Below are 23,988 nucleotides of genomic sequence, written 5' to 3' on the forward strand. Positions count from 1 at the left end.
TACAATATAGTGATTCCATACTTCCAAATATCACCTAGTGCTCATCACAACAAGTGCACTCCTTAATCCCTATCACCTATTTAACCCATCTTCCCACACACCTCCCCTCTGGTAACCATCAGTTTGTTCTTTATAGTTAAGAGTCTGTTTCTTGGTTTGCCTCTCTCTTTTTTCCCCCTTGGCCCATTTGTATTGTTTCTTAAATTCCACATATGAGTGAAATCATATGGTATTTGTCTTTTTCTGACTGATTTATTTTGCTTAGCATAATTCTCTTTAGCTCCATCCATGTCATTGCAAATGGCAAGATTTCATTCTTTTTTATGACTAATATTCTAGTGTGTGTGTGTGTGTGTGTGTGTGTGTGTGTGTGTGTGTGTGTGTGTGTGTATGCCACATCTTTTTTCATTTGTCAGTTGATGGGCACTTGGGCTGTTTTCATAATTTGGCTATTGTATATATCATGCTGCTATAAACATCAGTGCGTGTATATTACTCTAAATTAGTATTTTTGTATTTTGGGGGTAAATACCTAGTAATGCAATTGCTAGATCAAAGGGTAATTCCACTTTTAACTTTTTGAGGAACCTCCGTACTGTTTTCCAGAATGACTGCACCAGTTTGCATTCCCACCAACAGTGCCAGAGGGTTCCCCTTTCTCCACATCCTCACCAACATCTGTCATTTCTTCTGTTGTTGATTTTAGCCATTTTGACAGGTGTGAGGTGATATCTCATTGTAGTTTTGATTTATATTTCCCTGATGATCAGTGATGCTGAGCATCTTTTCATGTGTCTGTTGGCCATCTGTATGTCTTCTGCTCATTTTTAATTGGATTATTCATTTTTGGAGTGTTGAGATTTACAAGTTCTTTTTTTTTTTTAAGTTTTTATTTATTTATTTTGAGGGGGAGAGAGCAGGTGAGCAGGGGAAGGGCAGAGAGAGAGAGAGAGAGAGAGAGAGAGAGAGAATCACAAGCAGGCTCTGCACTGCCAGCACAGAGCCCAGCGTGGGGCATGAACCCATGAACCGTGGGATCATGACCTGAGCTGAAACCAAGAGTCAGATGCTTAACCAAATGAGCCACCCTGGCCCCCCCTACAAGTTCTTTATATATTTTGGATATTAACCCTTTACCCGATATGTCAATTGCAAATATATTCCTTCATTCCATCAGTTGCCTTTTAGTTTTGTTGATGGTTTCCTTCACTGTGCAGTAGCTTTTTATTTTGATGAAGTCGCAATAATTTATTTATGTTTTTGTTTCCCTTGCCTCAAAAGACATATGTAGAAAGAAGTTGCTATGGCTGATGTCAAAGAGGTTACTGCCTGTGTTCTCCAACCAGAGGAGTTATTTTTTTATTTGTTTTCTTTTCTAAGTAGGTTCCATGCTCACTGTGGGGCTTGAATTTAGGACCCTGAGATTAAGAGTCACGCATTCTACTGACTGGGTAGCCAGGCACCCCATTTTTAAAAATATATTTTACCCAACATGGGGCTTGGACTCACAATTCTGGGATCAAGAGTTGCAAGCTCTACTAACTGTGCCCACCCCCCCACCCCCCACAAGAGGAGTTTTTTAATGTTCCTCCTCCACTTTCAGTTTTCAGCTATCTCTGTACCTCTGTGCTTCAGAGGGTGTCTCTCCATGCTCTTTCCCTGCCTTCAGCTGTAGAATGTTATACCTTGTTACTCAGTGTAGGGAATGAGAGGTAGGGCTTCTCTGGTTTCCTGGTCCAGCTTCAATCTTAGCCATCTCTTGTGTGCCTGGCCTCCAAGGTAGGGCTTTCTCAGCATTTTGGTCCTTGCTATGTGTGATAGCCAAACTCTGCCTTGTATCTGTGGCTAGTCTTTTGTGGGAGAGTTTTCTGCCCTACCCCCAGAGGAAGGACTGTTTCTTGCCTCTACCCCAGGCATAGAGGATTTTTTTCTTTTAATCTTCTCCCTGCAAGGATGGGTCTTATCTGTCCTGGTGTCAGTAGGTTTGATGCTCATTCCTTAGCAGCTTAAGTCCTTTGTTCTGTTGGAGAGAAGGGTTTGGCAGGGAGGGTGGGGCTTTTTGCTTTTCCTGCAGTGGTGGTCACTTCCCTTCTTCAGGCAACCATTGAAGTAGCCTTTCTAGTCTCCTGCTCTCATATATGTGGTGAAGGCCCTTGGAAAGAGTCTGAGGGTCAGTGTGAGTTCACTTTATATTTGGGACTACCAAGATTGCTGTACTTTTATGCTAGCCCACACTTGGCCTTTAGCAATTTGTTAAAGTTCTGTCTTATGTCTCATGTTAGTTTATTTGGTCGTTGTTCCTTCCTCCCATGCTCTACCACAGTTGGGAAAAGCTATATATCCTTTCTCTCCTGAGGCTGAGAGTTGCCCCTTCTTGGGTGTTAGGCTTTTGGGTTGCTGTGTTGTTTCAAGCTCTCATGTTTTTGAGGAAAATTATGAGTTTGTAATTTATCTAGCTTCTTCTTGTTTGAATGGGAGTGATGCCTTTTTCCAGCTTCCTACATCCTGGACTGCTTCAGAAGTTTCTAATATTCTTCATAGTATCAAATAGTTCTGTGAATTTGCTCAAATCAAACACTTCCCATTGCTTGACCTAGTAGCATAATTCAAACTGGTGGCTTACTGTGTCAATAATGGGGTATAAATCAATGTCCATTCACATCCTTTTATGCTATGAATTTTGCGGAGGGCAACACATACCTGGCTCCCTGAAGATGCCCCACTGCTCTGACATCTTGGAGGTACAGAAGAGAACAATAGCTAACACTCTCCGCCAGGAGAGTGGTGGGATTGCTACAAAATGTGTTAGGTACAAAAGTGATGCAGTTCATCAGTTTTGTGTCATACATTTTACTTCCATCACCTTTGGGTATTTCACTAAATACCATTGTATGGTTATACATAAAGAATGACTGACTGGGGTGCCTGGGTGGCTCAGTCGGTTGAGTGTCCGACTTCAGCTCAGGTCATGATCTCATGGTTTGTGGGTTCACACCCCGCGTCAGGCTCTGTGCTGACAGCTCAGAGCCTGCAGCCAGCTTCAGATTCTGTCTCTGACTCTCTGCCCCTCCCCCACTTGTGCTCTGTCTCTCTGTCTCTAAAATAAATAAACATTAAAAAAAAAAAGAATGACTACTCTTTATTAATGAGAAATAGCAATTAATGAGAAGGTTAATTGTTTAGCTTTTGCTTTGCTATGGTCAGGTATTTTTCATTTTTAGGCAGCAGACAATTGCTGAAATCTATAACACTGTTAGAGAGTAAAAGATAAAAGCATAGAATCCTGGCTTTACATCCTGGAGTTTACAGTCTAATGGAGGAATTATAGCTTTAAACTAGGCATTATTTTACAGTGTAATAATTTATAACTTTTATTTAGCATTTACTAAATGTTTTAAGTACTTTATGTGTATATGCAGTATCTGCTGTTATTTTTATCATTTTCCAAATGAGGAAACGATAGTACAGAAAGATTAAGTAATTTGATAGCGATCATGGGATTAGTGGGAATCCTGCGATTCAAGGCAGTCAGGTTCTGTGGTATCGTATTGCTTTCTACTAAGCATGGGCTCAGTGTAGTAGTGGCTGAGAAGGGAAGTGATTGATTCTGCCTAACAGATCAGGGAAGGCTTCATGGAGATGCTTATCTTACATGATGGAGCAAGAATAGGGTTTCACCGAATAAGGACATAAAGGCAAGAGAAACAGTATGCACACAGGTGTACAGCTGAGACAAAACAAAGCTCATTCAAAAATTTTAGGTAAAACTAGAACAGAGGGAAGTGGCATAGGCAAAGCTAGTTAGGTAGAGGCCTGATCATTGTTAAACAGTTGACACTTTACTGTATACAGCCATTGAAAAACTTTAAGTAGCAGAGTAAAACAGTATTTGTTCATATTTGAGAAGTGTAGAGGATGTATTGAAGTGAAGCAAGGTTAGCGGCAAAGAAGTCGTTTAAAAGACGTGTAAGAATTCAGGTGAGAGGTGACATATGGAAGAATTTTAATAAACTTTCAAAATGTTAATAACAGTTTGTTGGAGGTACAAATTTACTTGCCTGCTATAGTGTGGTAGTAGTATAGAGCTTTGAAAAGTTATTTTTCTGTCTCTGGAAATACTAGTTCAATATTTCACTCAGATTAAAATTGGAATGTATTTAGTAGATTCAGCTTAATTGAAGACACATCACAAAACAATTCCACAATTCAGCACAATTGTCAGTCTCTGCCCAAGAGACTGGAAAAACTAAAGGTCAGATTTGTGTGGCCGCTAGCATTATAAGAGAGTCTTATTAGAGTAACTTAATCATTTAATTCCGTAAGCACTAAATTCATACCAGGTTGGGAAACAAAATTAAGGGGAAAAATAGGTACATCCTCTATGTTTGACTCTATATTTGATACTTTACAAGCCAACAAAAATAAGGATTTAGTGAGGCTGTATTTTGTGAACATCTTCCAGGATATATTTTCCACTTGATTTATATCTTTTACCAAGGCATTGCTTTTATTAATTAATTTTAGAGGCATAATTCAATGGTGTAAGTTCTGTTTTTCTTTAAAAAAGTTACTAAATTTAAATCTTTTTAAGTTCACGCTATAACTGACAATTGTGATCATTGAGTGAATTTCTCATTGAATAGCAGTATGTGCATTGGTGAGAATAAAACAGCAGTATAAGAAATAGATCAAGAAAGGCCTTTCTTGGAAAATGAAATTTGTGCTGAGATATAAATGTTAGGAAGAATCCATTGTGCAAAGATTTCAGACAAGAATCTCTCTGACACAGGAAACAGGTAATTCAGAGGCTCTAAGCTAAATGGTTTGGCACGTTTGAGGTTCAGAAAGAAGTCTAGTGTGACTAGTGGATAGTGGGTAAGGAGGGCATGAGGTTGGAGACATAATTAGACATGGTCAGATTATGAATTTCTGGTAGAATTTGGATTTGAAGTACAATTTAGATTTGAAATACAAAGAGATACCACTGGAGATGTAAAGCAGGAAAGTGAGATGATCCGATACAGAGTTTAAAAAAATAAAATCACCATGGCCACTGAAAAATAATGGTTGGTGGTAGAGTAACGGTGAAGACCAGGGAAAGAAAGGCTAGTATAGTAATTTATGCCAGATGATGATGTTTTTGACTAGGTTGATGGTTGAAAATGGAGAGAAATGATGGCTTGGGATGTATTTTTAGAGGTGGGAAAAATTATGACTTACTAAGGGAAAGGAAAGATTCAAGAGTGACTCTTAGGTGTCTGGCAGAATAATTCAGTATTTCCTAAGTTGATAGTGTGTGTGGGGAAATAAATACTTTTTTTTTGGTCAAAACAAAGTTATGAGTCAAATACATTAGTTTTTAGATCAGCATTCTAGTGAGATGTTTATTAAGCAATTGACTACAGAAGCTTGGAGCTCTTGGGGAAAGGTTTAGATTGGAGATACAAATTTTGAGGGTTATCAATATACTGATGATATTCTAAGCCTGTTGACTGGATTGACTCACCTAAGGAGAGACTGTATTTAGAAAAAAGAGTAAAGCCTCAGGGCTCTTCAAGATGTTGAGGCCTGGCAGAATAGCAGGAATAAGAATGCACAAAGGGCAATAAAGGAGAAGTGGTCGTTGAACTAGTTGGAAAACTAGGAGAGTGGGAGATAATGGATAGAAGCCAAGAGAAGACAGTATATAAAGAAATTAGTTAATTCATCTCTTTTTTTTTTCTTAAATCGAAGTATAGTTGACACACAATGTTATATTAATTTCAGGTATACACCATAGTGATTAGATAGTTCTGTACATTACACGATGCTCATCACAATAAGTGTAGTTACCATCTGTCACCATACAACATTATTACAACATTATTACAATATTATTGACTATATTCCCTATGCTTTACTTTAATCCCCATGGTTTATTTTATGACTAGATATTTGTATATCTTAATCCCCTCCACCTATTTTGCCCACCCCTTAGCAGTCCCTTCCCTCCTTCTGGCAACCACCAGTTTGTTCTGTTTTTATGAGTCTGTTTCTGTTTGTTTGTTTGTTTGATTGTTCACTTATTTTGTTTTTAGATTCATAGGTGAAGTCATATGGTATTTGTCTTTCTCTGTCTCATTTCACTTAGCATAATACCCTCCAGGTCTATCTGTGTGGTCGTGAATGGCAAAATCTAATTCTTTTTTTTATGGCTAAGTAACTCATTGTACTTATATAGCACAACTTGTTCATTCATCTATTGATGGACACTTAGGTTCTTTCCATATTTTGTTGTAAGTAATGGTGCAATAAACACAGGGGTACATACATCATTTCAAATTAGTGTTTTAATTTTCTTTGGGTAAATACCCAGTAATGGAATAGCTGGATCATATGGTATTTCTATTTTTAATTTATTGAGGAACTTTTGTAATGTTCTTTGGAAAAATGTCTATTCAGGCCCTCTGCCCACTTTTTAGTCAGATTGTTTTGGGGGGTGTTGAGTTGTGTGAGTTCTCTATATATTTTGGATATTAACTTCTTATTGGCTATATCATTTACAAATAATTTCTCCCATTCAGTAGATTGCCTTTTTGTTTTGTTGATGGTTTCCTTTGCTGTGCAAAAAGCTTTTTATTTTGATGTAGTCCTAATATTTTATTTTTTGTTTTGTTTCCCTTGCCTGAACAGGTATATCTAGAAAAGTGTTGCTGAGGCTTGATGTCTGAGAGATCACTGCCTATGTTTTCTTTCAGGAGATTCATGGTTCTAGGTCTTATATTTAAGTCTTTAATCCATTTTGAGTTTATTTTTGAGTATGGTGTAAGAAAGTGGTCCAGATTTATTCTTATTCATGTAGCTGTCCAGTTTTCCGAATACCCTGCATTGAAGAGATTGTCTTTTCCCCACTGTATATTCTTGCCTCCTTTGTCACAGTTTAGTTAACCATATGAATGTGGATTTATTTCTAGGCTCTCTGTCCTGTTCCATTGATCTATGTGTCTATTTCTGTGCCAGTACCATACTGTTTTGATTAGTATAGCTTTGTAGTATAGCTTGAAATCTGGGATTGAGATACATCCAGCTTTGTTTTTTCTCAAGATTGCTTTGGCTATTCAGGGCCTTTTTGTGATTTTATACAAATTTTAGGATTATTTGTTCTAGTTCAATGAAAAATACTATTAGTATTTTGATAGGAATTGCACTGAATGTGTAGACTGCTTTGGGAGGTATGGCTATTTTAACAATATCAATTTTTTCTGTCTGTGAACATGGTATATCTTTCCATTTGTATCGTTTTCAGTTTCTTTCATCAATGTCTTATAGTTTTCAGAGTACAGGTCTTTCCCTCTTTGGTTAAATTTACTTCTAGATATTTTATTCTTTTTGATGTAATTGCAAATTAGATGGTTTTCTTAATTTCTCTTTCTGCTACTTTTTGATTAGTGTACAGTAATGCAACAAATTTCTGTTTACTAATTTTGTGTATTGCAACTTTATTGACTCCATTATTAGTTCTAATAGTTTTTGGCCGTCTTTAAGATTTTCTACGTACAGCATCTTGTCATTTGCAAATAGTGGCAGTTTTACTTCTTCCTCACCAATTTGGGTGCCTTTTATTTCTTTTTTTCTTATTTGGTTGCTGTGGCTAGGACTTCCAGTATTTTGTTGAATAAAAGTGAGTGTGGATATCTTTGTCTTGTTCCTGATCTTAAAGGAAAAGTTGTTTTTCACCATTGAGTATGATGTAAGCCATGGATTTTTCATATATAGCTTTTATTGTGTTGAAGTGTGTTCCCTTTAAACCCACTCTGTTGGGAGTTTTTATCATGAATGGATGTTGTACTTTGTTAAATGCTTTTTATGCATCTATTGAGATGATCATATTTTTTTTTTATCCTTTTTTTTTTAGGTTTTTTTTTTTTTTTTAGTTTTTTTAACGTTTATTTATTTTTGAGAGACAGAGACCGAATATGAGTGAAGGAGAGGGGCAGAGAGAGGGACTCACAGAATCCAAAGCAGACTCCAGGCTCCAAGCTGGCAGCACAGAGCCTGACACGGGGCTCAAACTCACGGACTAGGAAATCATGACCTGAACTGAAGTCAGACACTCAACCGACTAAGCCACTGAGGATCCCCTATTCCTTCATTTTTAAAATGTGGTATATCATGTTGATTGATTTGTGGATATTAAATAATCCTTGCATCCCTAGAATAAATCTCAGTTGATTGTGGTCAATGATTCTTTTAATATATTGTTGAATTTCATTTGCTAGTATTTTGTTGAGAATTTTTGCATCTATATTCATCAGGGATATTGGCCTATAATTTTTTTTTTCTTTTTTGGCAGCATCTTTGTCTGATTTTGGGGTAATGCTGGCTTTGTAGAATGGATTTGGAAGTTTTCTTTCCTCTTCTATATTTTGGAATAGTTTGAGGAGAATAGGTATTAACTCTTCTTTAAAAGGTGGTACTTGTCTGTGAAGCCATCTGGTCCTGGACTTTCATTTGTTGGGAGTTTTTTGATTACCATTTGAATTTCATTATGAGTAACTAGTCTGTTCAGATTTTCTATTTCTTCCTGATTTAGTCTTAGAAGAATATGTTTTTAGAAATTTTATCCATTTCTTCTAGGTTGTCCAATTTGTTGGCATATAATTTTTCATAGTAGTTTCTTACAATCCTTTGTATTTCTGTGATGTCCATTGTTACATCTTTCATTTCTGGTTTTATTTATTTGAGCCCTTTCCCTCTCTTTCTCTCTTTTTCCTTTTTGATGAGTCTGAAGGGTTGTCAATTTTGCTTATCTTTTTAGAGAACTAGCTCTTGGTTTTATTGATCTTTTCTATTGTGTTTTTAGTCTATTTCATTTATTTCTGCTCTGCTCTTTATTATTTCTCTCCTTCTACTAACTTTGGGCTTTATTTTTTGTTCTTTTTTAGCTCCTTTAAGTGTAAGGTTAGATTGTTTATTTGAGACTTTTCTTGTTTCTTGAGGCAGGCCTTTATCTCCGTAAACTTCCCTTTTAGAATTGGTTTTGCTGCGTCCCAAATATTTGAACTGTTGCACTTCCATTTTCCTTTGTCTCCTGGTATTTTTAAATTTCCTTTTTGATTTCTTTGTTGACCTATTGGTGGTTTAGTAGCATGTTGTTTAGCCACCCCTTTTTGTGTTTTTTTTTCTTCTCTTTATTATAGCACTTAACTCTTTATATTGTAATTTATCTGCTTCAGTTCCTCAGTGCTGGCCAGTGGAACATATTGGGCTGTACAGGGAGGTAGCTGCTAGTTATGTGTAGCTATCGAGTACTTTATTTTTTATTTATTATTCTATTTGAGAGAGAGGGAGAGAGCGAGTGGGAGCATGAGCAGGGGAGAGGGGTAGAGAGAGAAAAAGAGAGAGAGAGAGAGAGAGAGAGAGAGAGAGATAGTTATCTCATGCAGGCTCCATGCTCAACAAGGAGACTGATGTGGGGCTCGATCCCACAACCTTGGGATCACGGCCTAAGCCACATCAAGAGTCGGACACTCAACTGACTGAGCCACTCAGGCACCTCTCTGTTGAATACTTTAAATGTGACTAGTGTTATTGAAAAATCATTTTAAATTTTATTTATTTTTAATTAATTTAGATGTAAATAGTCACAGCATAGATAGTGCATTAGATAAATGAATTCCACAGAGACCACGTGTTATCTATCTTTGTGTCTTCGGAGTCAACACATATGCCCCAGTTATAATAGCACCCTGGCAAACGTGGAAGGATTTGTGTTAAAAGATATGCTTGAGGTGAAAATGGCTGTTTTACTCCTAGAGGCAATCTAAACTGGGCTACTCAAATGTATCTCATCTATTGATGTTGTGTTAGTCAGCTATTGCTGCACTAATGGTCTGTGACAAACAAGCCTAATCTCTCAGTGGCATATTATAACAAAATTTATTTTTTGCTTGGCTATGGCTTGGCTGTAGGCTGTGACTTGGGTCTAGGCCTGCTCCATGTGTTCAGGCACAATGTCTTAGTGGGGTGCCAACGTTTAGAAGGGTGCCAAGTTAGACCTTGCCAGCACATTTAAAACCTCTGCTTGTGTCACATTCATTTACATTGTGTTGACCAAAACAAGTCATAATTAAGCTCCACTATGACTAGAGTGTAGAATCATTTTGTTCTCCTGGAGGATGGGTAGAGAAGAGTAGATATTTACTAAACAATAACAGTAACCACAGGTGAATGCTAGTTTTCTTTTCCTTAGAGCAGTGGTTCTCACCTGGGGATGATTTTACCCCCTAGGGATACATTTGGTAATATCTGCAGATGTTTTTGATTGATACAACTGCTGGTTTGGGGGGGAAGATTGTGACTGACAAATAGTAGAGGCCAGAGATGCTGCTAAATATTTTATAATGCACAGGATAGCCCCTGCTCCTGAAAGAATTATCCAGTGCACAGTATCAGTAGTGCCCAAGTTGAGTAGACTTGCCATAAAAGTTCTAAAATTTTAGCATGCATAGTAATCACTTACAGGATTTATTAAAATACCGACTCTTAAACAGGTTAATGCTGAAAGTTTCTGATGCAGTAGGTTTAGATTTCCTAATAAGTTCCCAGATAGCAGTGATGCTGCTGGTCCAGGGACCATACTGTGAACCACCGACTTATAAATCACTACATCATATGAAAGTTTTTTTCTGGATAATATTGTTTGAGTGCATTATCATGATACCTATCAAAGCAGTTATCACAGGTCTGTCTTTTGGTTCTTTTGTTTGGACTAAAAGAATCCAGATACAACGCTGAATGGGAAGCTTTGGAAAAGAAGCTTACTCTATGAGCTATGGCACTGGCACATAAACAGATGCTTGTAAGAGGTTCTGTTTGTGAGACATATTTTGAAGAACTAGAAGCTGATAATCATACTTAGTATTCCAGAGGTAAAGATTTAGACTGATTAATTCTTGATGAGAGTGTACCTACTTAGTTATACTGTTAGAGTTTCATAAGCAATATCAGTTAGAAAGACACTTACAATGACTAGTCTTGAGTTACAGGACATCCTCTTATTCTGGATAAGTTATTCAGGTTTTTTGTTTAATGTTTATTTTACTTGTTAAGAAAAAACACCATTTTGTGAAATTCTTTGAGCACACACTTGTAAAATTGTGAAATGAAAGAGAAAGAAAAACTGCTAAATAAATATGCTAAACCAAAAAGCTAAAATAAATTATGTGACAAAAGGTCTTTTAATCAATAGAACATTTAACGGTAGAGCTCTTAAGGAAGAGTCCTGTAATTGAGTTATCCTCTTTTAGGGAACTCATAAACTGACAAGAAGAAAAAGGGATTTAGAACTTAAGAACTCTTTATGTTAGTACCGAAAGAACTTTTTATCTTATAATTTGCAGAACTGAATATTCTGAATTAGGCTTAGAAATAACATATAAAGAAAGAACAGAAGCATGGTCTAAGGCAGCATGGTCCAAAAGACATATAATGCAAGTTGCATATGTAACTTAAATTTTTCTAGTACCTACATTAAAAAGGATAAAGAAATGGGTGCAACTAATTGTAATAATATGGTTTTTGTTTTTTTTTTTTAATTTTTAATGTTTATTCATTTTTGAGAGAGAGAGAGAGAGACAGAGCACAAGTGGGGGAGGGGCAGAGAGAGAGGGAGATACAGAACCTGAAGCAGGCTGCAGGCTTCGAGCCATCAGCACAGAGTCCAATGCGGGGCTCAAACCCACAAACTGCAAGATCGTGACCTGAGCCGAAGTTGGATGCTTAACTGACTGAGCCACCCAGGCACCCCAATGTAATAATATGTTTTTAGTTCAAGATAACTAGACTTATTATTAGTGAGATGGTTTGCATTTCATACTAGTCTTCAACCAATGTATATTTTGCACTTATAGCAAATCTCAAGTTGAACTAGCCATATTTCTTCAATAGTCTCATGCAGCTAGTCGCCACCATATTGCACAGCACAGATCTAAGAGTTACAGAGTGAGTAATGGAGAACCTAGTTTTTATATTTTAAGATTTTCTTTGGTGCAATAGGAAGCTATTAACATTTATCTTGGTCACTGTCTGAATTCAGACCATCATCACTTGGAGTTTTGATTACTTAGGATGGGTTTCTCCCTCCCTGGCAATGAAGAATCTATCTGAAGATTCTGATCTGATTATTTCCTGATCATATAACTTACCTATTAAAAATTCTTATGTAGGTTGGCATATTTTTCAAGATAATTTATACTTCATATCTTAGTACATAAGAGTCTGTATGATCTGACTCCTTTCATATGTCTCTGGTTCATTTCCTGATGCAACCCAATGTGTAGCCTTAGCTACCAAAAGCTACCTTTGCTTCCTATAGATTCCACTTTTCCTTTTCTGTGCCATTATGTGTTTTTCTCTTTATTGAATGGTTTTTAACCTTGCCCTTCTACCTGTTTACCTAGTTAACTCTTACTAGTACTTCAGAATTTAATGCAAAAATTATTTTCTCTGGAAGAACCTTTTTTTATTTAAAAAAAAAAATTTTTTTTTAACGTTTATTTATTTTTGAGACAGAGAGAGACAGAGCATGAACAGGGGAGGGGCAGAGAGAGAAGGAGACACAGAATCTGAAACAGGCTCCAGGCTCTGAGCCATCAGCACAGAGCCCGACGCAGGGCTCCAACTCACGGACTGTGAGATCATGACCTGAGCCGAAGTCGGACGCTTAACAGACCAAGCCACCCAGGCGCCCCTGGAAGAACCTTTCTTATTCACTAGTATATACTGTAAATGCAGCGTATGAAGATTTAAGATATAAATCTCAGACTGCGGAGAGCATATTTGGATCACATTGAACAGACATAGGGTTAATATCCATAATAGTAAAAGAGTTATAAATCAATAAAGGGACCTAAGTGCAATGAAAATATAGGAGGTTATGAATAGGTGTTTTCTATAAGAAGAAATATAAATGATCAATGAAAGTTTGAAATAATAAGTTTTTACCTATCAGGTTAGCAAATACTTAAAAGAATGATTTCATTTTAGCATGAGTACAGAGAAGTGCTATCCAAGAGAAATCTAGCAAACCACGTATGTAATTTAAAACTATCCAGTACCCCTATTAAAATTTAAAAAGATACAATTTTCATAATTTATTTCATCTCCATATATCCAAAATTATTTCAATATATAATCAATATATAATAAATTATTAAATAGAGATATTTAATGTTTTTATACTAAGTCTTCAAAATCTAGTATAAAGATTTCAGAATATCACAAGTTTTACTGGTTACATAAAGGAATATGTTCTTGTACATTATTGGTGAGGATGCACTTTGGAGGAGAAATTGGCAATATTTATCCAATTAAAAATTCAAATGACCCAGGGTTCTATTCCTAGAAGTCTATCCTCCAGAAATACTGATATGCATTTGAAGATTTTAGATAGGTAGATGTTTACTGCAGTGTTGTTTGTAATAGGAAAACATTGGAAACAGTCTAAGTACCCTATAGGGGTTTGGTTAAATAATTATTACACTTCCAGACAGTGAGATATTGTATAACCTTTAAAAAATGTGGGAGCTGCTTAGGTTAACTGAGTTACTATATGAGTTAAATAAACATTACATGATATAATCATATAAAATGCTTAGAATGTACCTGGCACATAGTGAATGTGATATCGGTATTTGCTGCTGCTGTTGTTATTATTATTAATTATTATTATTGATATGGAAGAATCTTTCAGATAATTTAAGTGAAAAAGAAAAGCAAAGTGTAGAGCTATTTATCATATGCCATTATTTGTGTAGCGGGGAAAAAAGAATTATGCATTTGCTTATATATGTGTATAGTATGTGTGAAAAAGTATGTAAAAAATTGATAACATTGATTATATTTGAGGAGGGAAACTGGATGGTGGGGGTGGGGGAGATAGAGACTTTCCACCATGTTGTTTTTTGTACCTTTTGAATTTGATCTATAATGAATTATACTACTTACTCAAAAAATTAAAATGTAAATTAAATCAATTTCTCTTAAATATTTTTGAAACATCCACACCTTACCATTAAATTATTTCTGTAATTAGTATGCATTATTATGATTTTAATCAAAAAGCAATACAGGTTATTTTTACTTCAGTTATCTAGAATAGCTAGATATGCAATTCTCGGCAAATTTAATTTTTGACTAATCAGAATGTTGATCAGAAACACTTGGCTTCAAAATGTATGTGATTTTTGAAAATATTTCTAAGGTGTCCTTTTTCTTGTCACAAGAAAGATGTATGGCATCGTGAACTTAATAAAACCTGATTTTGTAGGACATGAGGATCAGTCTTATTACCACCTTGTAGAAAGTATAAAAAACTGGATTTGAAGACATGCTGTATTTAGAGTTTATTTAGGAGATATTCTTTAAAAATTAAAGCCAACAACCAAGAACAGTTGGCCCTAATGTAACATTTTGTGTGTGCAAATGATATTCTAAGAGTTGAGATCTTCTTAAGAAGATGGAAGAATTCTAATTTAAAGTTTAGAGTATTGACCATCCTCTTTATCAAACTTTCTGGACAAATGTGTATGGTAATTTTATATTTCGAATATATAGCTCTTTCTTTTTCATGAGAACTTACTGTCACTTGTGTTTTAGGATTTGGAGTGGATCAGTTACGAGATGACAATCTTGAAACTTACTGGCAATCAGATGGCTCCCAGCCTCATTTAGTAAACATCCAATTCAGGTAATACATTTTTGGATTTTTCTGTTTGTGTAGGTTAAGTGGACAAAGTAATCTATTTTATTTACAAAAAAATTAAAGAAATATAGAAATTATGGTGAAATGCACTTAACTGGTTTTTATACGCCTTGAGATTATTTTTCTTCTTAGATTGTGTTTTAAGTTTACCCTGTCTTGTCTTTTGTGAATTCTTTATGGTACTTTACACAGGTCCTTTTACATGGAGATTTCGTAAATATACTTTTCATGTCTGATTTATTTCGGAAAAATATGCTTTGCTTATGACCTAATGCAATGCCTTAATGCATCACAGTGAATACACCTGGAGTGATAATAGTAAGTTGTTTAGGTATAGACTATTCATTTCATTCTCAGATTTGTATTTCCATTTGGAAAAACAAATGTTTTAATTTAGAACCTCGAAGGACATTTTCAGTTTTGAAATGCTTACTTTTTTGGGGAAAAGAAAATAACCATATGTTTTTCAGTTGCTTTGAATTTATTGAGACACATGGAAACCAGTAACTTGGTTATCTTTCTCCACTTGTATCATCTGTTTTAACATTTTATGGTATTGTATTTTTAGTGTGTTTTTCTCACCGAGGGTATAGATTAGCAAATTTCTTTTTTTTTTTTTTTTTAATTTTTTTTAACATTTATTTATTTTTGAGACAGAGAGAGACAGAGCATGAATGGAAGAGGGCCAGAGAGAGGGAGACACAGAATCTGAAACAGGCTCCAGGCTCTGAGCTGTCAGCACAGAGCCTGATGCGGGGCTTGAACTCACTGACTGTGAGATCATGACCTGAGCCGAAGTCGGCCGCCCAACCGACTGAGCCACCCAGGCGCCCCTAGATTAGCAAATTTCTTATGAAAAATCCAGATAATAAGTATTTTAGGCCTTGTGGGCTATCAGGTCTGTGTTGCAACTACTCAGGCCATTATAGCATGAAAACAGCCACAGGTAATACATACTGGCTGAGTTTAGCTTTTCTAATAAACTTGATCTTACAAAAGTAGGAGGCGGGCAGAGTTCACCCACTGGGGTGTAGTATACCAACTATTGCCCTTGTGTATTAAATATGTACATGCCAGAAATAAAAACAGCACCTAATATTTTTTTAAAGACTAAAAATATCAGATACTTTGCTAAAAAGCCTTATGCATTCATTTCATTTAACCTCTACAGCAATTTTTTTCTTTTTTTAAATATAATTTACTGTCAAGTTAGCTAACATGCACTGTATACAGTGTGCTCTTGGCTTCAGGAGTAGGTTCCCATGATTCATCACTTACATACAACACCCAGTGCTCATCCTAACAAGTGCCCTCCTCAATGCCCATCACCCATTACCCCTCCCCCCGCCACCAACCCTCAATTTGTTCTCTGTATTTAAGAGTCTCTTATGGTTTGCCTCCCTCTTTGTTTGTAACTATTTTTTTTTTCCCTTCCCTTCCCCCCTGGTCTTCTGTTAAGTTTCTCAAATTACACATATGAGTGAAAACGTGATATCTGTCTTTCTCTGACTTACTTCACTTAGCATGATACTCTTCAGTTCCATCCATATTGTTGCAAATGGCAAGATTTCATTCATTTTCATTGCCGAGTAGTATTCTATTATATATATGTACCACATCTTCTTTATCCATTCATCAGTTAATGGATATTTGGGCTCTTACCATAATTTGGCTATTGTTGATAGCGCTGCTATAAACATTGGGGTGCATGTGACCCTATGAATCAGCACTCCTGGATCCTTTGGATAAATTCTTAGTAGTGTTATTGCTGTACAGCTATTTTTATTCTTAGATAAATTAACTTGCCAAGATCACACAGCAAATGAGTGGCAGAATTGCAACTGAAGGCAAGTGCTCTGACCTGAGAACTTGTGCTTTTAACCATTATACTGTATAGCCTAGAGCAAATTTTTTTCATGACAAAAAAGTTTATCACTTAAAACTGATATAATGAATGTCCTAATTTAATTGTATTATATTAGAATAGCAGGCTTTTTTTTTTTTTTTTTTTTTTACAAATACAATTTTATATGGAAGGCTAGCATATTGAACAAATAATTAAAAAAAAATCTGTGAAATTTATCAGGCGTTAAATAGTTGTTGATATATATCATTTTTAAGTGGTCCTCCAAATATCTTTGTAATTGTAGGCACTATCACTTTTCTTATTTTACAGATGAAGAAACTAAAACTTAGAAAAATTAAGTAATTTGTTCAGGCCACACCCTATGCAGTTACAGATGGTGGATGTGATCTAGCAGTCTAGACTTAAAAAACATTTTGTAATTAGTATCCAGCTGTTTCTCAAGCTTATTAAAACACTCAGTAACTTAAGGCCCTCCCTGCTTAACTCAGCCCTTGATGTCACTAGGGAAACCCAAGGTTTTGAGGAACACTTTTTCTTTTTTTATTTTATTAAAAATTTTTAATATTATTTTTTTATTTATTATTTTTTATTTTGAGAGAGAGAGAGAGAAAATGCAAGCAAGGGAAGGGCAGAGAGAGAGGGAGAGAGAGAATCCCAAGCAGGCTCTGCACTGCCAGTGTGGTCCCTGATGCTGGACTTGAAGTCATGAACTGTGAGGTCATGAACTGAGCTGAAATTAAGAATTGGACGCTTAACCGACTGAGCAACCCAAGCGCCTCGAGGAACACATTTTTAAACAAGTGTTTTACAAAAAGAGAAGTTGATTAAGAATTTTGAAACAATCTCCTACTTACAGAAAAGTTGCAAGTATGGTACAAGTTTTTTTCCTCTAAATCATTTCAGAGTAAGTTACCAATATATATTTCAGCTCTTCAGACTGTTTTTGTATGTCATTCCTATAAACAAAGGCATTCTCCTACATAACCATAATACATCCTTAAGAAATTAACATTGATACATTTAATTCTACAGCACCATTCCTGTTCTACCAATTGTGCCAGTAGAGTTGAATCACAGGTTCAATTTGGTTGTCACGTCTCTTTAGTCTCCTTTAATCTGGAACATTTCTTCACTCTTAACTTTCATGATCTTGGCACTTTTAAAGATAATAGGCCAGTTATTTAGTTTTATTTATTTTTAATACATTTCTTAAAAAGTTTATTTATTTATTTTGAGAGACAGAATGTGGGGGAGAGGCAGAGAGACAGGGAAAGAGAATTCCAGGCAAGCTCCTTACTGCAGAGACTGATCCAGGACTCAAACTCATGAACTATGAGATCGTGACCTGGGTGGAAGTTGGAGGCTTAACTGACTGAGCCACACAGGTGCCCCTAGACCAGTTATGTTAACGAATGTCCCTCAATTTGCGTTTTATAATGTCTATACTTTCTGCTCAGTCATCTCTGTTGATTAGTTTTAGGTTTTTAAAAAGTACTAGTTAACAGATGAACACTAGGACCTATCTTGTGGCAGCACTGTGGTTTCAGCACTCAGACATCTTTGTAAAAAGGCAGTTGTGCAATTAGTGAATAGTTTATTGCATTTCTCCCTTATTTTCTTTTTTTTTTTTAATATATGAAATTTATTGTCAAATTGGTTTCCATACAACACCCAGTGCTCATCCCAAAAGATGCCCTCTTCAATGCCCATCATCCCCCTCCCCTCCCTCCCACCCCCCATCAACCCTCAGTTTTTTTCAGTTTTTAAGAGTCTCTTATGTTTTGGCTCCCTCCCTCTCTCTTTTTTTTTTTTTTTTCCTTTTTTTTCCCCTTCCCCTCCCCCATGAGAAATTTGGTAAGTTTGTCAGGATCCACATAAGAGTGAAAACATGTGGTATCTGTCTTTCTCTGTATGGCTTATTTCACTTAGCATAACACTCTCCAGTTCCATCCACTTTGCTACAAACAGCCATATTTCATTCTTTCTCATTGCCACGTAGTACTCCATTGTGTATATAAACCACAATTTCTTTATCCATTCATCAGTTGATGGACATTTAGGCTCTTTCCACAATTTGGCTATTGTTGAGAGTGCTGCTATAAACATTGGGGTACAGTGCCTCTATGAGTCAGCACTCCTGTATCCTTTGGATAAATTCCTAACAGTGCTACTGCTGGGTCATAGGGTAGGTCTATTTTTAATTTTTTGAGGAACCTCCACACTGTTTTCCAGAGCGGCTGCACCAGTTTGCATTGCCACCAACAGTGCAAAAGGGTTCCGTTTCTCCACATCCTCTCCAGCATCTATAGTCTCCTGATTTGTTCATTTTGGCCACTCTGATTGGCGTGAGGTGATATCTGAGTGTGGTTTTGATTTGTATTTCTCTGATGAGGAGCGATGTTGAGCATCTTTTCATGTGCCTGTTGGCTATCTGGATGTCTTCTTTAGAGAAGTGTCTATTCATGTTTTCTGCCCATTTCTTCACTGGATTATTTGTTTTTTGGGTGTGGAGTTTGGTGAGCCCTTTATAGATTTTGGATACTAGCCCTTTGTCCGATATGTCATTTGCAAATATCTTTTCCCATTCTTTTGGTTGCCTTTTAGTTTTGTTGATTGTTTCCTTTGCTGTGCAGAAGCTTTTTATCTTCATGAGGTCCCAATAGTTCATTTTTGCTTTTAATTCCCTTGCCTTTGGGGATGTGTCAAGTAAGAAATTGCTGCAGCTGAGGTCAGAGAGGTCTTTTCCTGCTTTCTCCTCTAGGGTTTTGATGGTTTCCTGTCTCACATTCAGGTCCTTTATCCATTTTGAGTTTATTTTTGTGAATGGTGTAAGAAAGTGGTCTAGTTTCAACCTTCTGCATGTTGCTGTCCAGTTCTCCCAGCACCATTTGTTAAAGAGACTGTCTTTTTTCCATTGGATGTTCTTTCCTGCTTTGTCAAAGATTAGCTGGCCATATGTTTGTGGGTCTAGTTCTGGGGTTTCTATTCTATTCCATTGGTCTATGTGTCTGTTTTTGTGCCAATACCATGCTGTCTTGATGATTACAGCTTTGTAGTAGAGGCTAAAGTCTGGGATTGTGATGCCTCCTGCTTTGGTCTTCTTCTTCTTCAAAATTACTTTGGCTATTTCGGGCCTTTTGTGGTTCCATATGAATTTTAGGATTGCTTGTTCTAGCTTCGAGAAGAATGCTGGTGCAATTTTGATTGGGATTGCATTGAATGTGTAGATAGCTTTGGGTAGTATTGACATTTTAACAATATTTATTCTTCCAATCCATGAGCACAGAATGTTTTTCCATTTCTTTATATCTTCTTCAATTTCCTTCATAAGCTTTCGATAGTTTTCAGCATACAGATCTTGTACATCTTTGGTTAGATTTATTCCTAGGTATTTTATGCTTCTTGGTGCAATTGTGAATGGGATCAGTTTCTTTATTTGTCTTACTGTTGCTTCATTATTAGTGTATAAGAATGCAACTGATTTCTGTACATTGATTTTGTATCCTGCAACGTTGCTGAATTCATGTATCAGTTCTAGCAGACTTTTAGTGGAGTCTATCGGATTTTCCATGTATAATATCATGTCATCTGCAAAAAGTGAAAGCTTGACTTCATCTTTGCCAATTTTGATGCCTTTGATTTCCGTTTGTTGTCTGATTGCTGATCCTAGCACTTCCAACTCTATGTTAAACAACAGCAGTGAGAGTGGACATCCCTGTCGTGTTCCTGATCTCAGGGCAAAAGCTCTCAGTTTTTCCCCATTGAGGATGATATTAGCTGTGGGCTTTTCATAAATGGCTTTTATGATGTTTAAGTATGTTCCTTCTATCCTGACTTTCTCGAGGGTTTTTCTTAAGAAATGATGCTGAATTTTGTCAAATGCTTTTTCTGCATCAATTGACAGGATCACATGGTTCTTTTCTTTTATTAATGTGATGTATCATATTGGTTGATTTGCGAATGTTGAACCAGCCCTTCATCCGAGGAATGAATCCCACTTGATCATGGTGAATAATTATTTTTATAAGCTGTTGAATTCGATTTGCTAGTATCTTATTGAGAATTTTTGCATCCATATTCATCAGGGATATTGGCCTGTAGTTCTCTTTTTTTACTGGGTCTCTGTCTGGTTTAGGAATCAAAGTAATACTGGCTTCATAGAATGAGTCTGGAAGTTTTCCTTCCCTTTCTATTTTTTGGAATAGCTTTAGAAGGATAGGTATTATCTCTGCTTTAAATGTCTGGTAGAATTCCCCAGGGAAGCCATCTGGTCCTGGACTCTCATTTGTTGTGAGATTTTTGATAACTGATTCAATTTCTTCACTGGTTATGGGTCTGTTCAAGCTTTCTGTTTCCTCCTGTTTGAGTTTTCGAAGCGTGTGGGTGTTTAGGAATTTGTCCATTTCTTCCAGGTTGTCCAGTTTGGTGGCATATAATTTTTCATAGTATTCCCTGACAATTGCTTGTATTTCTGAGGGATTGGTTGTAATCATTCCATTTTCATTCATGATTTTATCTATTTGGGTCATCTCCCTTTTCTCTTAGAGAAGCCTGGCTAGAGGTTTCTCAATTTTGTTTATTTTTTCAAAAAACCAACTCTTGGTTTCATTGATCTGCTCTACAGTTGTTTTAGATTCTATATTGTTTATTTCTGCTCTGATCTTTATTTCTCTTCTTCTGCTGGGTTTGGGGTGTCTTTGCTGCTCTGCTTCTATTTCCTTTAGGTGTGCTGTTAGATTTTGTATTTAGGATTTTTCTTGTTTCTTGAGATAGGCCTGGATTGCAATGTATTTTCCTCTCAGGACTGCCTTCGCTGTATCCCAAAGCGTTTGGATTGTTGTATTTTCATTTTCGTTTGTTTCCATATATTTTTTAATTTCTTCTCTAATTGCCTGGTTGACCCATTCATTCTTTAGTAGGGTATTCTTTAACCTCCATGCTTTTGGAGGTTTCCAGACTTTTTCCTGTGGTTGATTTCAAGCTTCATAGCATTGTGGTCCGAAAGTATGCATGGTATAATCTCAATTCTTGTATACTTATGAAGGGCTGTTTTGTGACCCAGTATGTGATCTATCTTGGAGAATGTTCCATGTGCACTCGAGAAGAAAGTATATTCTGTTGCTTTGGGATGCAGAGTTCTAAATATATCTGTCAAGTCTATCTGATCCAATGTATCATTCAGGGCCCTTGTTTCTTTATTGACCATGTGTCTAGATGATCTATCCATTTCTGTAAGTGGAGTGTTAAAGTCCCCTGCAATGACCACATTCTTATCAATAAGGTTGCTTATGTTTATGAGTAATTGTTTTATATATTTGGGGGCTCCCGTATTCGGTGCATAGACATTTATAATTGTTAGGTCTTCTTGATGGATAGACCCTGTAATTATTATATAATGCTTTTCTTCGTCTCTTGTTACACCCTTTAATTTTTTTTTTTTAATTTTTTTTTTTAAGTTTATTTATTTTTGGGACAGAGAGAGACAGAGCATGAATGGGGGAGGGTCAGAGAGAGAAGGAGACACAGAATCTGAAACAGGCTCCAGGCTCCGAGCTGTCCGCACAGAGCCCGACGCGGGGCTCGAACCCACCGACCGCAAGATCATGACCTGAGCCGAAGTCAGCCGCTCAACCGACTGAGCCACCCAGGCGCCCCTACACCCTTTAATTTAAAGTCTAGTTTTTCTGATATAAGTATGGCTACTCCAGCTTTCTTTTGACTTCTAGTAGCATGATAAATAGTTCTCCATCCCCTCACTTTCAATCTGAAAGTGTCCTCAGGTCTAAAATGAGTCTTTTGTAGACAGCAAATGTATGGGTCTTGTTTTTTTATCCATTCTGATCCCTATGTCTTTTGGTTGGCTCATTTAGTCCATTTACATTCAGTGTTATTATAGAAAGATATGGGTTTAGCATCATTGTGATGTCTGTAAGTTTCATGCTTGTAGCGATGTCTCTGGTACTTTGTCTCATAGGATCCCCCTTAGGATCTCTTGTAGGGCTGGTTTAGTGGTGACGAATTCCTTCAGTTTTTGTTTGTTTGGGAAGACCTTTATCTCTCCTTGTATTCTAAATGACAGACTTGCTGGATAAAGTATTCTCGGCTGCATATTTTTTCTGTTCATCACATTGAAGATCTCCTGCCATTCCTTTCTGGCCTGCCAAGTTTCAGTAGAGAGATCAGTCACGAGTCTTATAGGTCTCCCTTTATATGTTAGGGCACGTTTATCCCTTGCTGCTTTCAGTATTTTCTCTTTATCCTTGTATTTTGCCAGTTTCACTATGATATGTCATGCAGAAGATCGATTCAAGTTACGTCTGAAGGGAGTTCTCTGTGCCTCTTGGATTTCAGTGCCTTTTTCCTTCCCCAGATCAGGGAAGTTCTCAGCTATTATTTCTTCAAGTACACCTTCAGCACCTTTCCCTCTCTCTTCCTCCTCTGGAATACCAATTATGCGTAGATTATTTCTCTTTAGTGCATCACTTAGTTCTCTAATTTTCCCCTCATACTCCTGGATTTTTTTTATCTCTTTTTCTCAGCTTCCTCTTTTTCCATAATTTTATCTTCTAGTTCACCTATTCTCTCCTCTGTCTCTTCAATCCGAGTCGTGGTTGTCTCCATTTTATTTTGCAGCACATTAATAGCATTTTTTAGCTCCTCCTGGCTGTTCCTTAGTCCCTTGATCTCTGTAGCAATAGATTCTCTGCTTTCCTTTATACTGTTTTCAAGCCCAGCGATTAATTTTATGACTATTATTCTAAATTCACTTTCTGTTATATTGTTTAAATCGTTTTTGATCAGTTAGTTAGCTGTCATTTCCTGGAGATTCTTTTGAGGGGAATTCTTCCATTTCGTCATTTTGGATAGTCTCTGGAGTGGTGAGGAACTGCAGGGCACTTCCCCTGTGCTGTCTTGAATAACTTGTGTTGGTGGGTGGGGCCGCAGTCAGACCTGATGTCTGCCCCCAGCCCACCGCTGGGGCCACAGTCAGACTGGTGTGTATTTTCTCTTCCCCTCTCTTAGGGGCAGGATTCACTGTGGGGTGGCATGGCCCATCTGGGCTACTTGCACACTGCCAGGCTTGTGGTGCTGGGGATCTGGCATATTAGCTGGGGTGGATTGGCAAGGTGCGCAGGGGCAGGAGGGGCAGGCTCAGCTCGCTTTTCCTTCAGAGATCCGCTTCGGGAGGGGCCCTGCGGCACTGGGAGGGAGTCAGACCTGGTGCTGGAGGGATGGATCCACAGAAGCACAGCCTTGGGTGTTTGCGAGGTGCAGGCAAGTTCCCTGGCAGGAACTGGTTCCCTTTGGGATTTTGGCTGGGGGACGGGCGAGGGAGATGGTGCTGGCAAGTGCCTTTGTTCCCTGCCAAACTGAGCTC

General features: G+C 37.0%; 1 protein-coding gene across 3 annotated transcripts in view; it reads left to right on the plus strand.

Moving 5' to 3' along the window:
• The window catches only part of ANAPC10 (anaphase promoting complex subunit 10), a 112,522-nt gene that overhangs the window by 16,812 nt on the left and 71,722 nt on the right, over window positions 1-23,988 (plus strand). For all 3 annotated transcript variants that reach the window (XM_042935400.1, XM_042935402.1, XM_042935401.1), the window contains exon 3: window positions 14,638-14,728. In XM_042935400.1, the coding sequence (XP_042791334.1) occupies window positions 14,638-14,728 (91 nt within the window). The remainder of the gene's footprint in view (window positions 1-14,637; window positions 14,729-23,988) is intronic.

The sequence above is a fragment of the Panthera leo genome, chromosome B1 (genome assembly GCF_018350215.1).
Source record: "Panthera leo isolate Ple1 chromosome B1, P.leo_Ple1_pat1.1, whole genome shotgun sequence".
Lineage (NCBI taxonomy): Eukaryota > Metazoa > Chordata > Mammalia > Carnivora > Felidae > Panthera > Panthera leo.